General features: G+C 40.9%; 2 protein-coding genes across 3 annotated transcripts in view; one reads left to right on the forward strand and one right to left on the reverse strand.

The window, feature by feature from the left end:
* LOC311013489 (E3 ubiquitin-protein ligase RNF182) overlaps positions 1-19558 on the reverse strand; it is a 315914-nt gene that overhangs the window by 19350 nt on the left and 277006 nt on the right. The window lies entirely within an intron of this gene.
* On the forward strand, positions 57-17611 carry abcc12 (ATP-binding cassette, sub-family C (CFTR/MRP), member 12). Of its 2 annotated transcripts, XM_084004877.1 has the most exons (31): positions 57-98; positions 1887-1943; positions 2113-2264; positions 2383-2529; positions 2713-2860; positions 3459-3695; positions 4534-4707; positions 4813-4960; positions 5459-5607; positions 5979-6086; positions 6650-6880; positions 6965-7036; positions 7206-7330; positions 8508-8580; positions 8889-9092; positions 9237-9371; positions 9544-9622; positions 10088-10138; positions 10605-10694; positions 10827-10930; positions 11344-11526; positions 11882-12108; positions 12215-12352; positions 12817-13006; positions 13772-13861; positions 14347-14536; positions 14906-15065; positions 15169-15247; positions 15831-15944; positions 16292-16456; positions 16537-17611. In XM_084004877.1, the coding sequence occupies exons 2-31, from the start codon at positions 1893-1895 to the stop codon at positions 16627-16629; spliced, it is 4107 nt and encodes a 1368-aa protein (XP_083861003.1). In that variant the 5' UTR covers positions 57-98; positions 1887-1892; the 3' UTR covers positions 16630-17611. The 2 variants fall into 2 exon arrangements, with proteins under 2 accessions (XP_083861003.1, XP_083861004.1); XM_084004878.1 differs by lacking the exon at positions 11344-11526.

Raw genomic sequence — 19558 nt, forward strand, 5'->3', positions numbered from 1 at the left:
TTGAACTCTATAAATGTGACTTGAAAATGCTGCCCCATGTTTCCTCGGGAGTCACTATCAACAAGCTGCGGTGAGGCTTCCATGTCCTCAACACAAAGGTAATGTTTCGTTTTGCTACCTTATTGTTTTATTTCAGTTTGAATTCATTTTAGATCCAGTAGGCTTACCTGATATTGTTCAGTTTGTTTAGACGTCATTACTAAAGAGCTGTGTCACCCAGCAGTTCCCTGTCGGTTGTACTGTCTGTGGTTTTGTGGTGGTTTAGCAGCTGGTGGTTTTAGGTCTACCATCCTGATAATAAATTAAAACACATACAGGTATAACACCTGATCAGATATGATCCATTTATTCTTAAATTAAGGTTAAAAAGTGTAACTTTTTCAGCTCTTTGTGTATTTTACTATACAGTAACAAGGGTCACATGCACTCATTTTCATGCGTATGCATCTAATTTTACTGTACGAACTTTGCCACAGTATGAATGGAGGTGAGAGGCAGAGAGGAGGGCATTCAATGACTCAGCACATTTCTCTCTAGTCATGGGGCATGAAAGATTTACAACTCTTTTATAGTGTCATTTCTTTACAACTACGTGATAATCTTCGATCTCAGGATCCCTCAAACAATGCAAGTGTATATAAAATAGATATGAAATATTGCAAAATTAAAATATAAGGATAAAAATCTGAAATTTAAATACAAAGACAAAAATGTGTGCTAGACTAATTGCAAAATGAATGTATTTTAAACAGGGATGTAATAGAATATGTATGATTAGAAATATTAAAATCAATACATGAATAAATAAATATAAATATACAGAGAAACTGAGCCATTTATAATGTCTGTCTGCTTATTGTTGTAGCTTACATCAAGTAACCACTGGTGGCAGTATAGATTTTAAATATAGGGCACAGGTGAAACAGAAAAAACACATGGTCATCCCACACACTGAGCTGATTGGCTAATAAGTGGCCAGCAGAGTCGCTATCATGACAGATCTCAGAGTTCAAAAGTTTTATGGCCTGAAGCTACAGCACGCCATTGTTTTAAATGGTTCCTGTGCTCGCTGAAGGTCTCTGTATTCTGCCCTGATGGCAACCTCTGGTTCTGAAAAGAAAAACCGTGTTCTCTCCCTACTGACCATCAGGGGGCGACTCCTCTGCTTGAAAAAGAAGTCAGATTGCATGGGAGTCTGTGAGAAAATGATGCTACTTCTAGTTGATTTATTACCTCAGTAAATATAAATTAGTTTATGGTCTCAATCGCCAGTTTCAAGTCTTCTTCAATCCAGCATGATGTTGTTTTTGTACATTATGGTCCTTTTAGAGTGTAATAGATTATACAGCAGGGTATGCTTTAGGACATGGCCTGTGATTGATAGATTGCTTGATAGATTGTTGCTTCCGATGCCAGTCACTACCACATTATCAATGCAATTAGCCTCCGAGATTACTTTAAAACCTACTATTTAAAATTGCAATGTTTACTTCAAATTATGGAAGCCAAATGTTGTTTGTATTAACAGCTTGATGCCAGAAGCCAGATGCATTCGTCGCTCAGGGTGATTCTCTGATGATTTTGTTCGTCAGATCTTCGCTCATCCGCAGTCCATATATGGTCACTTCCATCCACTGGTTGCAAACATTCAAGGAGGGATTACAGCCTATGATTCTGCCTCGGTCTGGGCAGGATTGAAATCAATAAACGCTTACTTTTTCATTGCACCGTGTGGAATAGATTGATCACACTTGTAATCCCCTAATCACACTTCTAAAACATCCTAAATGTTAGAGCTACACTCCTGACAGTAATGTTATTACAGCTGAATAAGAAATGACTACAAGATTGTGTTTCTAATTAGTACCATTGCTGTGTCGAAACAGGACAAAATGAAGCAAGCCTGTTCTTTGGAGGAGAGCGATACTCAAAGAGTCTCTTATGTAAGTAAAGAACAAAGAGTAGCTTCCATCTTTCCTGCCTCTTTAAAAGTGGCTTTCACTACCTGATCCTTCCTTCCTTTGTGTTTTAGTTCCAGACTTGTTTGATCCACTTTTTGAGACTCTTTAGCTGGGACATTGACAAACGTTCTCTCTGTATGTGACTCTTAAGACGGAAGATGTTTTCCGATGGAGAACTGGATCTGTGGTCTCCACTCCAGAAGACACTGATATGGACGACGGAGAGAGATCGTATCCTACTCTGTTCGGAAAATACAGTCAGAGCGTTCAGACCCTCAAACCCTTCCGCTGGTCCTCATCCCAGTCAGTCTCATTGTTTTATGCACTTATATGTCATTTGATACAAAATTGAATTGTGACATGTTTACAGACAGATACTGTACACTCCCCATTGAATATTGGGTGATGTTTCCATGTCAAGGTCCCACCCTCTGGACAATGCAGGTTTCCTGTCCTTTACAACCTTTGCGTGGATGACCCCCATGATGTGGGACTTGTTCAGGAATAAGCTGAACATGAGCTCTCTCAGCTTGTCTCCTTTGGATGTCGCTGACACCAGCGGAGAAAGGTCGGACACTCTTCTTGCTAATTCATGGCAGCGCCCACGTGATTTGATGCAACAACAGTCCAGTGTATTTACCATGACACGTGACAAGCCGAAAAAATCCTGAGAATGCTAGGAAATAACACATAGGTACACTCTTTTACTTTGATAATAAATTAACAAGGCTGATATGTGTGTTGTGCACAGGCTCCAGAGATTCTGGGAAGAAGAAGTGGCAAAGGTTGGCCTGGAGAAGGCCTCTGTGGTTCGGGTGATCCTCCGCTTTCAAAGAACCAGGCTGATCCTGTCTGTCATTGTTGGCGTCTTGGTCATGGTGGCAGTGTTTCTGGGCCCGGTAATTTTATTTGGACTTGAATATCTGGAGTACCAGTGCTTCGTTTATTGGCCAGACCCAAGAGCCTCCTCCGAAGTTTGGCCTTGCTGTCCTGCATTCAACATCTTAGTAAAATACACAAGTACAATCTAGATGTAGCCTACTTAAAGTATTTAAAAAAGTACTCATGCAGAAAATTCTCCCTGTGGCCGATATAGTATTTATGACATTATTAGATGGTTTATATTGATGCATTGTGGTAGTATTTGAAGTTTGACGATTGAGGTGCAGCTCCTGTTACAGTAGCTACTTTATACAGTTGGGTAGTATAGTCCATAGGTCTCCCACCAAGGGGTCTGGCCCCTTCCCAAGGGTCACAAGACAAATGTTTAGGGTGTGAGATGATTAAGTACTACATTTGAGTAAATGTACTTTTGTACTTTACAACACAAAACAAGCTGTCTGTGTTATCAGTGCTAAGGAGAATTAATGATGGTTTAGATGAAGAGCTGTAAATTTACAATTACAGAGCCAAGCCAAAAATGCACAAATGTTAAGAATGATAAAATGAATGGTTGTTTATTGTTTGATGCTCTTGTGTGTGTTCCAAACTTCTCAGGCTGTTCTGGTCTACAGAATCCTCAACTATACTGAGGATCCAAAGAGTTCCACAGTGTCCTATGGTGTAGGTCTGTCCTTGGCTTTGTTCATCTCAGAGTTCCTCAAAGCGTTCCTCGTGTCCTTGCTGTGGGCGCTGAACCTGCGAACCGCAGTCAGACTGAAGGGTGCCTACTCTACAGTGGCCTTTCAGAAGGTCATCTCTTTGCGGGTGCACAACGGCGTTTCAATGGGAGAGGTAAAGACCGGGTTACACACATATGGGTTTAAGCTTATTTTCTCTCAGTGGAGTGTAGAAAGTAAAATAAAGAGTGTATATTTTCAGTATACCTAATGTCTTAAAATGTTTAACCTTTATTAAAACTGGCACATTCTACAGGTAGTAAATAAATTAGAACATTACTGCAACGTGTTGATGCAGCTGACGCTAGCTACCCCAGAACGACCTCGCTCCCCTAAAAACACTGTGGCAGTTTTTGATACCTGGTTAATGAGTGTTAGAGGCTGCAAAGGGCTTTTATGAATGGGACAGCAGTTTGTGGCAACACATCACGTTACTTTGATGACACTGAAATATGTTTGGGTAATTGCTCTGTCGCTAGCTTAGCCACTTTTTAGAGTTTAACATGGTTTTAAACAGAAAATCAGAGTACTTCTGGTTTCCAAGCAGTTTAACCCGAGTTTAACTAGGAATCAGCTGATCCTGTGTGAGTCGTTACATAGCAATCATGTTCAACTTCGTGTGCAGCTGCTTGTAAAACTCCAAAACCTCCATTTTAAGGAGTACGGTTTTAAAGCGCAGCACAGCTAGAGCAATGCTAACTAACAGAGCAATTGGCCGAAAATGTATGAGTTGGTGTTACAGGGGACGACTGCATTGTGCCTATTTGTTATCAAACATTATAGTTGGTATTATTGCAGTTTTCTTCTTGTTTTTGACCCAGTTTTTTTGTTTTAACTATATTTCTTTGTCAAAATATCTTGTGGAATTAATCTACTCTCTCTATTAGATCAACCAGCTCAAATCAAATTTAAATGACAGTCTTTCTCTTGCTCTCTTCTTCTCTCCCATCCAGATGATTAATCTTTTGACCAATGATGGCCACAAATTATTTGAGGCAGTCTTGTTGGGGAGCTTCATGCTGTCCACCCCGGTGCTCTTTATTGTGTGTGTTGGCTATGCCTGCCACGTTCTGGGCTACACTGCACTGACTGGAGTCATCACCTTCCTCATCTTCATCCCCATACAGGTATATTAGAAACTGGAGATCAGAGATTTTTAAATTTTTCTATATTTGCTTGATTGAATCTTGTTTTCATTTGTCACTAACTATTATTGTTTTTTCTGCTTTCAGTTTGGCTTGGCCAAGCTCGTTAACATATTCAGATGGAAAAGTATATTGATAAAAGACAATCGTGTTCGCACGATGAATGAGATTCTCACCAGCATCAAACTTATCAAGATGTACGCCTGGGAAGGTTCCTTTGAAAAGAAGATTGCAGGTGTGACTGCATGTTTAATGTTTTTTGTTGTATAGCAAATAAAGACTCGCTTTAGGAAAAGTCAGCAAATTTCCGGCTAAAAGAATGACATAAAGGGCAAATGTCAAAACGGGTCAATTTTGACCCGAACAGTAAGATACGTATCCTACGTCCCATGTTTCGTTGTCCAAAAGTTTAGTGATTTCTAAAAGCAAAGATGAAGGGAAAGTGTGTGCACATTTTACAGGAATCTGAAGGTGGAAATTGCCACCACAAGTTGGTATGTTGACGTAGTCTTATTGAAACTGTACACTTTCACTTATTTTGATTTGTTTTTGACAGAACACATCACCACACTGGTACAGAATAGTCTCCTTATATCAAACGGGTAACTAGGGGTCAGCTCCGATATGCCCTTGCCTCTACCAGGCTTGCACTCGGAGGTCAGCTAATATCAGGAGGAGTAAAGGTGAAAAACTATAACTATTCTCCAACTATGTGATGCTGTTTCTCTTACAGACTTGAGGGAAAAGGAGAAGAAACAACTACGAAAGGTCCATTACGTCCAGAACACCAATAGCAGTCTCACCACCATCATCCCCACCGTCGCCACCGTTCTTACCTTCATTGTACACACTTTGTTGGGCTTGGAGCTCAACACGTCTGATGTGAGTACCACAGCAGTGCAGCACATCCATGCCATCATGACTTACATGGTTAATAGAGGTGTTTTGGGGCACAGAGGTGTCGTGGTCAGCACTGTCAAAGAGTGTGCATTTTCTCCAGGTTCTCCACCTTCCTCCCACAGTCCAAAGACATGCAGGCTAGACTAACTGATGAGTCTACATTTGGTGTGAATGTGAGCATCCATGATGCACTATCCCTTTACCTTTGTTTGTTTGGGTTTGCACTAAACCAGAGCAGCTGCAGACAAAGTGCTGGCGACTACGGCATTGTTCTCCATTTAAAACTGATGTACCTTCCTGTCGGTGCTGTATAGTGCGAGGTGTGTTTGAGGATGATTATTTGTCATTAACAGGCCTTTACCACCATCGCCATCTTCAACTCCTTGAGGTTCTGCTTGTCTCTGCTGCCCCTGTGTGTGACGGCGCTGGCTGAGGCTGCTGTTTCACTAGCACGACTAAGGGTAAACTCCTCTCCCAGTGTCCTACGCACTAATGTCAGTGGTATTCATTACTACTCCGATCTTACATAACATCTTACTACTACAACTTGCATAACATCACTTTGCTGGGATGTCACCCAGGCACACAAACTTTCCCCCAACAAAGCTCATACTCTTCAGAATAACGCGGAAATAACAGAGTTTTTAATCTCCAGCTTGTATAGAGTTTTAAAGCTATGGTCTACGATTTGGAATAAAAAAAAAATCTGTTCAGTCTATTCTGTTCAGTCTATTAACTGTAGGCCTGCAAAGAAATTGACCAATGGGAGCCATTGGTCCGGAAGGCTCAACTGATTTTCCGAATGTAGACCATAGCTTTAACATGCAACATCAACCTGCTGTGCAAACTTGACTTTAATGCTTCTGTTGTTATTGTCTTCGTTGCCCATAAAATTGAATAATTCCTAAAATAATAATAATTTTTCCTAAAAAATGAAACATTCGCGTAACTAACGACTTGAAGTATCAGCATTCAGTATGTATTTCATGGATCTCGTTCATGTATAAATGTGTGGCTATTTCAGAAAATATTGCTGCTCCAGAACCCAGAGTCCTACCTGATCCATACAAAAGACAGTCCCTCAGCCATAGTGATGAAGAATGCCACCCTTTCTTGGACCAAACCAGACAGCGAGCCAGACTCCCCACCCATCTCGGCCAATGGGGTGAAGGGTGACAAAGTGGAGGAAACGTCCCCGGATGAACAGAGTAGGAGCTTGCCAACCCTGAGAAACATCTCCTTCACGCTGCCTAAGGTGTGCTTTACCACAGATAAGGATACATGAGGTGAATTAGAATGCATTAAAGGGAAACTCACACTCTCGTCTTATCTCCTGAAGGGCAACCTGCTCGGCGTCTGTGGGAACGTGGGGAGTGGAAAGACGTCACTGATTTCCAGCATTTTGGAACAGGTTGGCTCCTCCTTCTTTTTAGTCTTTTATTGTAGTTTACAATGTCTGCAAGTCTCTGACATAATGTTAGATATTGTACTGGCTATTGCTTTCACAATATGTAAAACGATGCTCCTTATTTTCATTGTATAAAACCCTGATTTAACTAACATTTTCTTTTACATTTTAGATGCACCTTCTGCAGGGCTCCCTCACAGCTGATGGGACATTCGCCTACGTTTCCCAGCAGGCCTGGATATTCCAGGGAACTGTCCGAGAAAACATCTTGATGGGGGAACCTTTTGACCAGTCCAGGTATATAATATATATAATACAGGTATTTATTGTATATACTATATAGCGATATGAAAAGAAGAGAAACAAAAGTAGTTAGGATTGGCATGAGGAGTATCTTGTAAAGAAAAAGAAGAAATAAATCTCATTATTATCTCTGTTGATCTGTATGATCCTGATCCAACACCTCCAACATCTGATTAAGGTATTTATTAAATCCTTGTGTGATATTATTTTAAAAAATGTTAATGAAAATGAGCATTATAAGAACTGCTTTGGTATCCTGTCTAAAATGGAACTACAATGTTTGAATCTGCAGGTAGTCTGCTGTGAGAGCTTCAAGGAGATATAACTATAACAAATCCGTCCTTACCACATGCCCAATTAAAATCAATTCTCTCAGAACTTCAGAAAGAATACATTGACTTTGTGACGGATAAACAATTCAGGTCTTCAAATGTTTCAATGATTCATCTTGAATCTCAACATTTAGACGATTTTTAATGGACTGAGTTATGGCCTTGAAAGGAGGTTTCCTTTCTTTCTCTGGACAAACTTCTTCCCACAAACAACAACAACATTATCATGCGGAGACCTAACAGATCTCAGAGATGCACCCTGGGAAGAGCCTGTGTTATGACTTCCAAATTAATGGATGACGGCTTTATTAAACTTTCCTTAAACGGGAACAACAAAAGTTTTTTATTAAACGCCACAGTGGACCGTGACCTTTTACACACCTCCTTAATCTGGTAAATCTAAGCTGAATACTGCAGATTTCATTCTTCCTTTTCAAAACCAAACAGAAAACAAGGTGAACTGCATAAAGGTCTTCACTCAAAAGACTTCAGTAAAAGGGAACTCACATTTTCTGATAAATTGGTGTCCTGTCTCCATGCAATGAAAGGAAAAGGAAGGAAAATAGAAAGTTGATTAAATGAATCATCTTGTTTCATGGAGCAATACTGCTATCCTGTGGCCAGAGGTAACATAGACTCACACATTAATCTTTCAGTATTAAATGTGCTTTATATGTTTATTTACCAAACTTTGGGCTAGCTTTAAAGTTGCAACTCTACAAAAGAGTAGAAGACATTTTCATTATTTTAAATTGATTTCACCAGTAAGGAATCTGAATTTAATAACCATGTCTTCAAAACAGCTCTGTTGAATTCACTGTGTGTCGTCTCATCCACAGATACAACAGAGTCGTGGAACTCTGTAGCCTCAGAGCTGACCTGAAAATCCTCCCATATGGTGATCAAACTGAGGTAGGAGCTCTCCGTTGTACTCTCAACTACAACTTTCCAACTTTGACTTACTCTCTCTGATGTGTTAGGAAACCCCTCATCGACATTTGGATCCACAGAAGATGAAATAGATAAACATTAGTTGATACAATCATCACTCACGTAACATTTCTTTCTTTGAACAAAAACAAAACAACTTTACACGGTCTCCTATTGCAACTTACAGTGAAAATAAATCTGTTAAGGGAGACAGAAGAATCGTCTACAGTAAACAGAGTACCGCATGACATAACAATGTTTTTAGAAGCTTTCTGGTGTTTTGTTGGCAGATTGGAGAGCGAGGGCTGAATCTGTCAGGGGGCCAGAAGCAGAGGATCAGCCTCGCCAGAGCTGTCTACTCAAATAAAGACATCTTCCTCCTTGACGATCCACTATCTGCCCTTGATGCCCATGTGGGGAAACACGTCTTTGAAAAATGCATTAAGAAGGAGCTCCAGGGCAAATCAATCATACTGATTACACACCAGCTTCAGGTACAGTTTTATTCCTGAGCAGATAGTGAATCCTAATCAGCTCATTATTAACCATGACATCAAACGCCATCAGTGTAAAAACGTGCTGTTTAGACCGTGTTGGGAAGACCTTGTTGATGGTTGTCCTCGCCTTGTGTCTGTCAGTATCTGGAGTTCTGCGACGACATTTTAGTTTTGGATGATGGCGAGGTGCTGGAGGCCGGAAACCACCAGGCCTTGATGAAAGCCAACGGACGCTACGCTCAGCTCATCACCAACTACCAGATGGAACAGCCTGAAGTAAAAAAAATAATACAAAACTCAGTGTTTTTTAGCTCAAAAACAAACTGCTACATGTAAGCTGCACCAAATATTGAGAGATGTCAGGGTTGATAGGAGTCTTCTAGGAGGGCAATCGTTAATGATTCATTATGTAAGTTAGTTATGTCCACTTGTCTTGCTTATCATTTAGACTAAGAATGAGAAGGAGGAAGTGTCACCCCCAGACGTTGACCAAAGACCAAGCACAGACGGCGGGATAGTGAACCCAGGTATGTAAACCAGAGACTTTTCCGGTGTGGCGATGTGTTCAAAGCCTCTGTGGTTTTTCCAAATAACCTTTGACCTTTAATGATAAAGAGACACTGTCATACCTCGCCACTGCTACTACTCCTGGACTGTTATGACCCTTTACAAAAGTAACAATAAAGTGTTCCCACATTTTATATCATTCTGTAACGATCCAACACAGTGTCATTCAAAAAATGTAATTTGTAAAAGAGCCAATTAATCATCAGGATGATAAAAAAGTAGTTCCAGCTGTCCATTGATGTAACAAAAGGACCTTGGATGTCAAAAGGAAGAACATTGAGCTTGATTGTAAATCATGCATAAGGCGATAACTCTCCAATCCTGACTGTCAATATATTGTTATCGTTGTAATATTTTGGGCATGTCTATGTCTTTCATTACAGTAGTACAGATTACAGTTTATTACAATCTGTGCTTCCTTGCAGCGTTTGACATATCGGATGAAAAGGATGATGGAAAGACAGCTGACCAAAAATGTGAGTTTAAAGAAACACATTAAAGCATAATTCTGATGTTGGTGCAGGGTTAGCCAGCTCACATGTAATATACCCAGTCTCTGCAAGGATGTTTCTCAGACTCCGATTATTCCATTATTATGTGGGAACCGAAAAGACAAAGGGTGTATGTTAATTGGCCAGCAGTGCTGGTTGGGTGGTCAGCCAGCTTGGGAACCAGTCACACACACAGATTTCCAATTATTCAATTTGGGGATGTGGGTGGGAATTGTAGTCTGATATTCACAACCACAGTGATTGAGCAGGTGGGTTGAGGTTAGCAGTAAATCATCTTATATTTATTAATGTAGCTATTTTCCCACCTTTTGCATTTACAGCAAATGAGTGTGTCACTGAATGAATACTACGTGTTTTATTCCCTTCTTTCAACAATCATCCCATCTCACCATTTTCTAAAATAATTTTCAATCTTTTCTTCCTCTTTAAGCTCCTCCTGATCAGCTGGTCACTCAGGAATCCCCCACAGAAGGTTCCATCTCCTGGAGAGTCTACCACCAATACTGCAAGGCAGCTGGAGGTCTGATACACACACACACACACACACACACACACACACACACACACACACACACACACATGATTCTATGTAATAATACACAATGAAGACATGGACAATGTGGTTGATGATGTTTGATGTGTGCTGCTGCAGGCTACATCGTGATCTTCCTCACCATTCTGAACATCGTCCTGATGGTTGGATCCACAGCCTTCTGTAACTGGTGGCTCAGCTTCTGGCTGGGGCAGGGTGACGGGGTGAGAACCGTCTCTCTACCTGCATGTTTTTGGACAGTCTGAATCTAGTGAATGGCTCGGTTCGCACCTCAGGAGGCGACTCCTGTGGTTGCAAAAAGAAGTCCGATTGTATTGAATTCTATGAGAAAATGTCCCTGCTTCTCACTTGATTTATTATCTCAGTAAAAATTGTAAACATGAGTTTATGGTCTTAATTGCAAGATTACGTCACCACTTAGCTGGATCCAGTGTATTGACTGATCAGCACACATGAGCAGATACAACAGTATGATTGAGATGTGTGTAATTACATCATGACAATAGTCACAATTGCATTAAAAATATCCTTACAGATGAAACAATGTGTTGTGTCGATATGGCATTGGTCTCCACTAACATATATTTTCTTCTTCTTTTTTTTATTTCCCCCCTAGTCATCCAATAATTCAACTTCAAACCAGGGCGACATCTCAAAAAACCCACGTCTGCAGTTCTACCAGATGATTTATGGCCTGATGGTGATCGTCATGATCTCCTTTGCCACTATCAAATGCTTCTCCTTCACCTGGGTGTCCTTGAAAGCCTCTTATAAACTCCACGACACCATGTTCAAGAAGGTACTGTTTAATGGCTCACACCCAGCCATCTATATGCCATTTAGTCATCATAAGCTGAATATAATGATTTAAAAATCTCTTAAAACTCTACAGCTATAGGTTTTATATCGTATTATAGAACCAAGATGAAATTACCAGAAGGGCTCAGAGAAGAAGTCACAATTACAAATCCACTCTACAACTTCAGCACCATGGACAGAGCCATTGATTCATCAATACACAGCCATGGCCGAGGGCTTCTAACTTGTAGAAACCTCCGTCAGATAAAGGATCGATGAGTCAGGCAGACTAGACAGTATAGAAGATCTACCAATGAGCTGCTGATGATGAAGATTTCATTGTTTTTCCTTCTCAGATTCTCTCCAGTCCCATGAGTTTCTTTGACACGACACCAACAGGCCGCATTCTCAACCGCTTTTCCAAAGATCAAGAGGAAGTGGACGCTGTGCTTCCCCTCTACATTGACTCTTTCCTGCGGTTTGGTCTGCTGGTCAGCTTCACCGTTATCATCATCTCTGCCGTCTTCCCCCTGATGCTGGTAGCTGTGGTTGTGATGGCACTTTGCTTCATCTCCATTCTCTTGTGAGTTGATACCAGATTAAAAGTATAATTTGTTACATCTTAGGGTTAATGTTGGTAAACACACATTCAAAGTTGACCACTCTTGACGCTTGTGATTCGTGTGCAGTATCTTCCAGAGGAGCATTCGTCAGATGAAGAGAATGGAGAACATCAGTCGTTCTCCCTGCATCTCTCTCACCACCTCGACCCTGCAGGGCCTCAGCACCATCCACGCTTACAACATACGGGACAGTCACATTAAACTGTAAGAGGTTCTCAACTTTAGATTTATGCTGTTTTTTTGTTGGCATTCATAGCTTATGTGGAGATATTTGTCTGTGCCCACAGAAAAAAAGGTGTTTGGGTAACACCCATATCTATAATTAATTAAAAACCACTGTTGTAATAAATTATAATGTGATTTAAAATATATATATGAAAAAAGTATAATGCAACAACTATGGACATTGTAATACATTATGATCCTTACAAAAAATGTCAGTGACTGACGAGCAATTATGAAGTTTTATGATGCTTGACAGTTAAAATGAATGAATTTTGAAAAGTCATGAGTGCTGCAATGATTAATTAATATTAGCAGATTATAAAGCTGTATACATATATTTATGACCTGTCAGAGAAAGTGTATTTTTACGACTTACGGGTCAAAAGTTCAGCACTACAGTATGTTTGTTTACAAACCTTAGTATGTCCTTTTTCATGTTGTAGGTTCAAGTCATTGAATGACATCAACTCCAACCACTACTTGCTGTTTCACTGTGGGACACGTTGGCTCTCCTTCTTCCTGGACTTCATGGCTTCCACCATGACCTTGTTGGTGTCTCTGTTTGTAGTGCTCAGCAGTAATGACCTCATCAGTCCGTCTTTGAAAGGCTTGGCCTTGTCCTACACCATACAGGTACGTTTACACAGAAAATGAATGAAACTTTAATTTGATTTTGTAATGACACATTGCAAGTGTCACACACCTGAACGTGGAGGAGGGAGTCCAATCAAGTTTACAATTAACACCAAACATCATTTATTGAACTAAGGTTCCCTGAAATTAACAATGGAGTGTGCAGATCAGCAAAGTCAGGAATGAAAGCCATGCATGGATGTGTTGTGGAATTAAAAACCAAACAACATCATGCATGTTCTGCTGTAGCAAGAGAGCCAGTCAATGAACTTGTGGACCTCTTTAGCTCGGAAGGCCCAGGTGAGTTTAATCAAGCTGAACACCCTCCAGACAAAGGCTGCAAAGTCAAAAAATGAGGTCTAACTCTTATTCCTAACGCCTTTTCCTTGACCTCGGGGGGGAAACGTCACAGGGTTAAGGAAAGTTAGGAGGAGAACTCAAAAGGGATTTAGGAAAAGACGACTGTGGTGCTCAGAGAATCCGACAGCCGTTAAATGTTGCTCTTGCAATGAATTATGGGTCTATGTAATCTCCTTTCCTTTCATAAAGGAAGGTCCGTTGTATCCTATGCTAAAGGTGATTTGAAAGGAAGCATTGGAGCTCAAACAGCTCTCATCATTGCGGCCGCTTGTTTACTTCCAGGTCACTTCTTTAGGAACCTTCCTAAGCAAAATAGACTATTCGACCGCAGCCAAGGGTTTGGGGCATCACACAAGCAACTGCAACATGTACTGAATGTTTACAGACGGTTTATGTGTCGTCCAGCTGACAGGCATGCTTCAGTACACAGTGAGGATGTCGACGGAGGTGGAGGCGAGATTCAACTCTGTGGAGCGGCTGCAGGAATACATCACGGTCAGACTTTAGACATCTCTACCTTAAAACAAATATTCTTTGTTCTGCTGTTTGGTTACGACGGTGTATAAGGGCCACTGTAGAAAAAAAACAGAGCCAAGAGGTGGGCAATACTCTAGTAAAAATAGTAGCAAATATGCAACTTTAAAACTAGCAAATTTGCTACTTTTTTCTCAGAATATTTAGCATTTCTGTCCGCTCCTTTTCTTTTCTACAGTGGCCTTTATACGTCGTAGTATGTTCTTCTACTATGCACTTGATTTAATTTAATTTAGTTTATTTGATAGGGACAATGCAGGTTAACATAGTAACATTTCCACTCATTACAAACAAGTTAATGTGACTGATGTTCTGCATACAGAGATTATAGCTGATGCTAGTTTCCAACTCCCGTCCCTAGTTAGGCTTTTAATAATGAATTAATCATGTGACACCTTTGACCTCCTATCTCCTCCCTCAACTATTGTGTTGTTCATTGTGTACAGGGTTGTGAGTCTGAGGCCCCCAGGCACATGAAAGGGGTTCAAGTCCCCGAGGACTGGCCAAAGAGTGGAAGCATCACCCTCAAGGATTATAAGATGAGGTACAGAGAGAATACACCGATAGTCCTGAACGGACTCAATTTCTCCATCGAAGCTGGAGAGAAGCTGGGTATCGTGGGAAGGACAGGCTCTGGTAAGATACTGCCCAGTAGTTTTTCCTTATATTATATGATTTGGTGTAATCTGGGTTCCTCCTTACTCAACACATTAAATAATGTACCTTAGTAAACATTTTCAACTTCTATCTTCGATCTTTTGTGTGGTTTAAATGTCCTTTTGAGTTTTTTGAACAGAGGATTATACATACAGTACTGTAAATCATTATCATAATGTATCGTATACAATAAAAAAGCTGTATGGCATCCGCATTTTGGGATTTAAATGTAAATAAATTAATAATGCGGGATTAGATGGATGTTTTTTCAGCCATGACTGTAGGGTGCTGAGGGGAAACGTTGCCTCTGTAAAGCATTCAGGTTTCTCTTCTGGTTTGTGTCTGTAGGGAAGTCCTCTCTAGGCGTGGCTCTGTTCAGGCTGGTGGAGCCAGCAGCAGGAACCATCCTGATAGATGACGTGGACATTATGACCATGGGTCTGCAGGATCTACGCAGCAAATTGTCTGTGATTCCCCAGGATCCTGAGCTGTTTATTGGCACAGTCAGGTAACCATAGCTAACCTCCTAACTCCATAGAGCTCTCTGTTTACCCAAAGGCCCCCACTGTTCTCACTGTGGATAATTGATTAAGGCATGTGTTTGCCTACAGGTACAACTTAGACCCCTTCAATAACTACAATGATGAGGAGATCTGGACAGCGCTGGAAAAGACCTACATGAAGGACTCAGTATGTTAACATTTCATTACAATGTTGTTAGCCAGCATACAGTGTTTCTTCTGGGTCTACTAGTATCATAGATACTTTTTTTGAAAACGTATTGAACCCTTAAGTATAAGATTAACTGTACTATAGTGGTAGAACAGAACATTTTCAGATCCTTTAACTATATAATAATGAATGCCCCCACTGTAAAAAACTAAGTAAAAGTCCTGCATGAAGCTCTTAAGTTAAAACTCAGTAGTATTATCCACTTCATGTCCTTAAGTATTAGAGTATTCAGAACAAAAAAAGCCTTCTGTGAGTTTTATGCAATTCTTTTATTCTCTGATATCACTGATGTATTAATGTGTAAGCAGTATTTTAGTTGGTTCTGGTGGAGAGAAGAGAAATAAAGTGGCATTGAAGCTGTACTTACTACTACTGAGTACAGCACAAGTACCTTAAATTTGTACTTTTGTGAAGTACTGTGAATTTCCCACAATGTCAAACTATTGCTTTAATGGGCTGTTTGATCGCTGAGAGTCCGGGTTACTCTTCGTAGCAGTGGTAGTAGGACATAAAAGCAGTGAGGATTGTTTTGTTTCCTCAGATCTCCAGACTGGAGGGGAAACTGCAAGCACCGGTCCTGGAGAATGGAGAGAACTTCTCTGTAGGAGAGAGACAGCTCATGTGTATGGCTAGAGCATTACTCCGACACTCCAAGGTTTGTGTATCTAGCTCCTTGATTTCTTACGATTTACACACTTTTATTGCTGCTGAACAGCCACTGCATTACCCACGTAAATGTTTGTTGAAACACCAATCAAATTAAATAACTGCATGTCATTCTATTATTCACATATGCATCAATGAACCCACCACAACCAGTATCTCTGTTCAGACTTTTACTCTTTTATCATATCGTCACTCATCTTGTTCAGTTCTCTAGGTCGATCTGTGCAGGTGCATCTAATTGTCTTCCAAACCCTCTCTACTTCATACCGCCTTAACTCCCCTCCTTTCCAGACAATCTCTTCTTCTACACTAACTTTCCCTCGTGTTGTCCAACAGATAATTCTCTTGGATGAGGCAACAGCATCCATCGATTCAGAGACGGACTCTTTAATCCAGAACACCATCAAGGAAGCCTTCCAGGACTGCACGGTGCTCACCATCGCCCATCGTATCAACACTGTGATGCACGCAGATCGGATTCTTGTCATGGACAACGGAGAGGTAACAAATATACACAAATACACAAGATAAAGTTTGTGTGGTCGTAAACCTAGACTTACAGTAAGTGTTCTGTCCGACAGGTGGCAGAATTGGACTCTCCAGATGTGCTGAAGCAAAGACCAGACTCTCTGTTCGCCTCACTGCTTGCTGCTGCCAACACCGTGAACACCTGAACCACAGAAACCATTACTTTCTTCATCAGCCCTCTCATATTGTCAGAACAAGACCATCTTTATCTTGCAACTGTGTATAAGTATTTATCTTTTTGAACCAATGGACAATGTTATTTCATAATATTTTGATACGAGTGGATGTGAATGTGTATTTAAAACATTATTTTTCATTTACATGCGGTGGCCACAGACTATTGCTCTCTCCTCATCTTTCCTGACTGATTTGCTGTAGTTTTGTGTTCTGCTCGTGTCCTTGACACTATACTTGAAGCATGAGGTGGGCCCTGCAGCCCAATCAGGTTGCACAGGTGGTCCAGCTCCTCCAGGATGGCCCATCAATGCATGTGTTTGCAAGAAGGTTCGTGTCCCAGCACAGTCTCAGGAGCATGCATGAGATACCAGGAGACTGGCCAGCACACGAGGAGAGCTGGACAGGACCGTGGAAGGGCATCAACCCAGCAGCAGGACCGGTGTCTGCTCCTTTGTGGAGGAGGAACAGGAGGAGCACTGCCAGAGCCCTAAAAAATGACCTCCAGCAGACTACTGGCGTTCATGTTTCTGACCAGACTGTAAATGAGACACTTGACCAGTGGACAGAGATGTTGCCTACCAGCAGCGTTGTGGTCAAGCCGCACATTATGTTCCCATAAATGTACCACGAGAAATGTCTTGAGAAAATAATCAAAAGGAATTGTAGGGTGAATTGTATTTATTTGATTTTAATTTCCTCAGAGAAACACTTATAACCAGAATTAACTTAAAGGTTGTGTTGGTGATTCTATTCAGAAAGACTTTCTGTTGGACTTGACCTGCTCTGGCTATAAAACTCCTTAACACTCCTTCTCCATACATGCTTCCTTTCTAAGTGCCAAGCAGAGTTTGAGGTGATCCCAGCCGTCCTAGTCAGTGTTCATTGCAGAATTTACCTATTACCGTGGTGTTAGGTAGCCAAATTTTGTTTTCAAAGATTTGGCTGTGTGTGTGTGTGTGTGTGTGTGTGTGTGTGTGTGTGTGTGTGTGTGTGTGTGTGTGTGTGTGTGTGTGTGTGTGTGTGTGTGTGTGCATAAATATATATATATATAGTGCTGTCAACATTAACGTGTTAATCTCTGCGTTAATTATAGATGTGGTGTGTGCTGCTTTGTCCTCTGACAATGTAAACAGACTGGTCTGTCTCAGTAACGGCCTGAATGTAAAGGAGGACACACTAAGCTGACTTAAGTCAGCTTAGTGTGTAATGTAAACACACACAAGTCCAGAAATCAGTGAAACTTTTGGAGTTTGAAGGTGAACAGTTCATTTGGTGAAACCAGACACTCACTCGACGGTTTCTCCTGTAAAATGATTATTTGTAATAGTATTAATACGGCGGGAGAACCGTGTAGTGTTGTAGTTGGAAGTGTGCCGTCAACACTTCCACATCTTACATAGAGATTTGTGAAAAAAGATGCGCCAGGTTCATATTTCATAAAATGCCCAAAAGTATTATTATTAGTCGTGGTCACCATGGAAACGATGGGAATGCTCGGGCCGGACGTCACGACGTCAGGACTCGGCGTACAGGTGCAGTGGAGCCGGGCTCGATTCGACCCTGAGTGCCTTTGTTGGGATGTTGAAGCTGCACTTCTTCTCCAAACATCTGCTCTTCTTCAACACATTCACTCCAGCAAGGACGAAATTTTGATTTCAGAGGTTCGGGGGGACACAAGTATTTTTAATAAAACTCTAACTCTTTCAGTTCATTGTGTTTTCTAGTAGTTCTTCTAGTTTTCGATTGCTAATTTTAAGTTTACTGTTCCCTTTTTTGGTTTGACTGGTTGTAAATCATGTAGCAAAACATTATCACCCAATTCTAATCCAATAGTTATAATAACTACAACAATAATACATTTTATTGATCAGATTATTGAGAGCTTTGTAAATGATGAGGAGGATCTTGAAGTGGATATGCTGCTTTATTGGGAGCCAGTGAAGGTGTTGCAGGATGGGTGTAACGCATTTGAGTAACTTACACTTTGACTTCTAAAGAAGTCTCTTATGTCCACTTTTCTTTTTTTAGACATCCTGGCTGCGTCTAATAACCAAACACACATACACACACACATACACACGCACATGGACACCGATTCAAACGTTGATGTAAATGAAATCTCTGATATTAACATCCTTCTAGCTGACGTGAACCAGGCAGAACAAACTCCCAACTTCCAGTAGCAGACTCCTGTAGGACTCCTGACTAGCAGACCAGTCGGTGTGCAAGAAAGATGGAGTGACAGCGGGGACGGCCAATCACACAAGAAACGGCAGAGCCAATCGAGGAGCTTGTGGGCGGTCTAAACTAAGGGAAACAGGCTTCAGCTTGAGCGGCCGTTTTCCGCTTGGTCCTAGTGCTTGACGCGTCTCTGTTTACTATAGCGTAACATTGTTTTTGGACGGTAAAAAGTGCAGGGGACCAAAACGGCCTTTTGAAAAAGTGCAGGGGACATGTCCCCTGTGTCCCCCCCCTAAATTATGTCCGTGCTTGAGTGTATAAGGTAACAATAATATAATAATAAGATAACCTTCTGGAGAACTTCAGGATGTGAACTGGAAGAGACAGACATGACCATACAAGGCAATTTTGGGGCGACGTGGCCGAAAGAAATGTGGCATATTTTCACCTTAACTTTACTTACTACCTCTACTACTTTACAAGGTCAATTAAGGATTGATATCGACCAAGCAAGAGTTGCTGATTGTTTGAACAATGAGAAGACTAACCAAGACGGGGTGAGTTTACTTTCTTGTTGTCAAGTTTGAATGAAGTGTGTTTTGAGGTAACAAGGCCTCAAGCCTGTCTTTATTCAGTGTAAGAGAATACATTCACAAGAGTTAAATTTACGGTTGTATTTTAATGATTTAGTGTAAGAAATATTCTTTTATTTTCATT

This window comes from Eutrigla gurnardus (assembly GCF_963514095.1).
Source record: "Eutrigla gurnardus genome assembly, chromosome: 1".
Lineage (NCBI taxonomy): Eukaryota > Metazoa > Chordata > Actinopteri > Perciformes > Triglidae > Eutrigla > Eutrigla gurnardus.

Coding starts and splice junctions, on each gene's coding strand:
- abcc12 (XM_084004877.1), top strand. CDS start 1,893: ATGAAGCAAGCCTGTTCTTTGGAGGAGAGCGATACTCAAAGAGTCTCT. Junction 2,265..2,382: donor TTCCGCTGGTCCTCATCCCA/GTCAGTCTCATT, acceptor TTCCATGTCAAG/GTCCCACCCTCTGGACAATG. Junction 9,093..9,236: donor TGATTACACACCAGCTTCAG/GTACAGTTTTAT, acceptor TGTGTCTGTCAG/TATCTGGAGTTCTGCGACGA.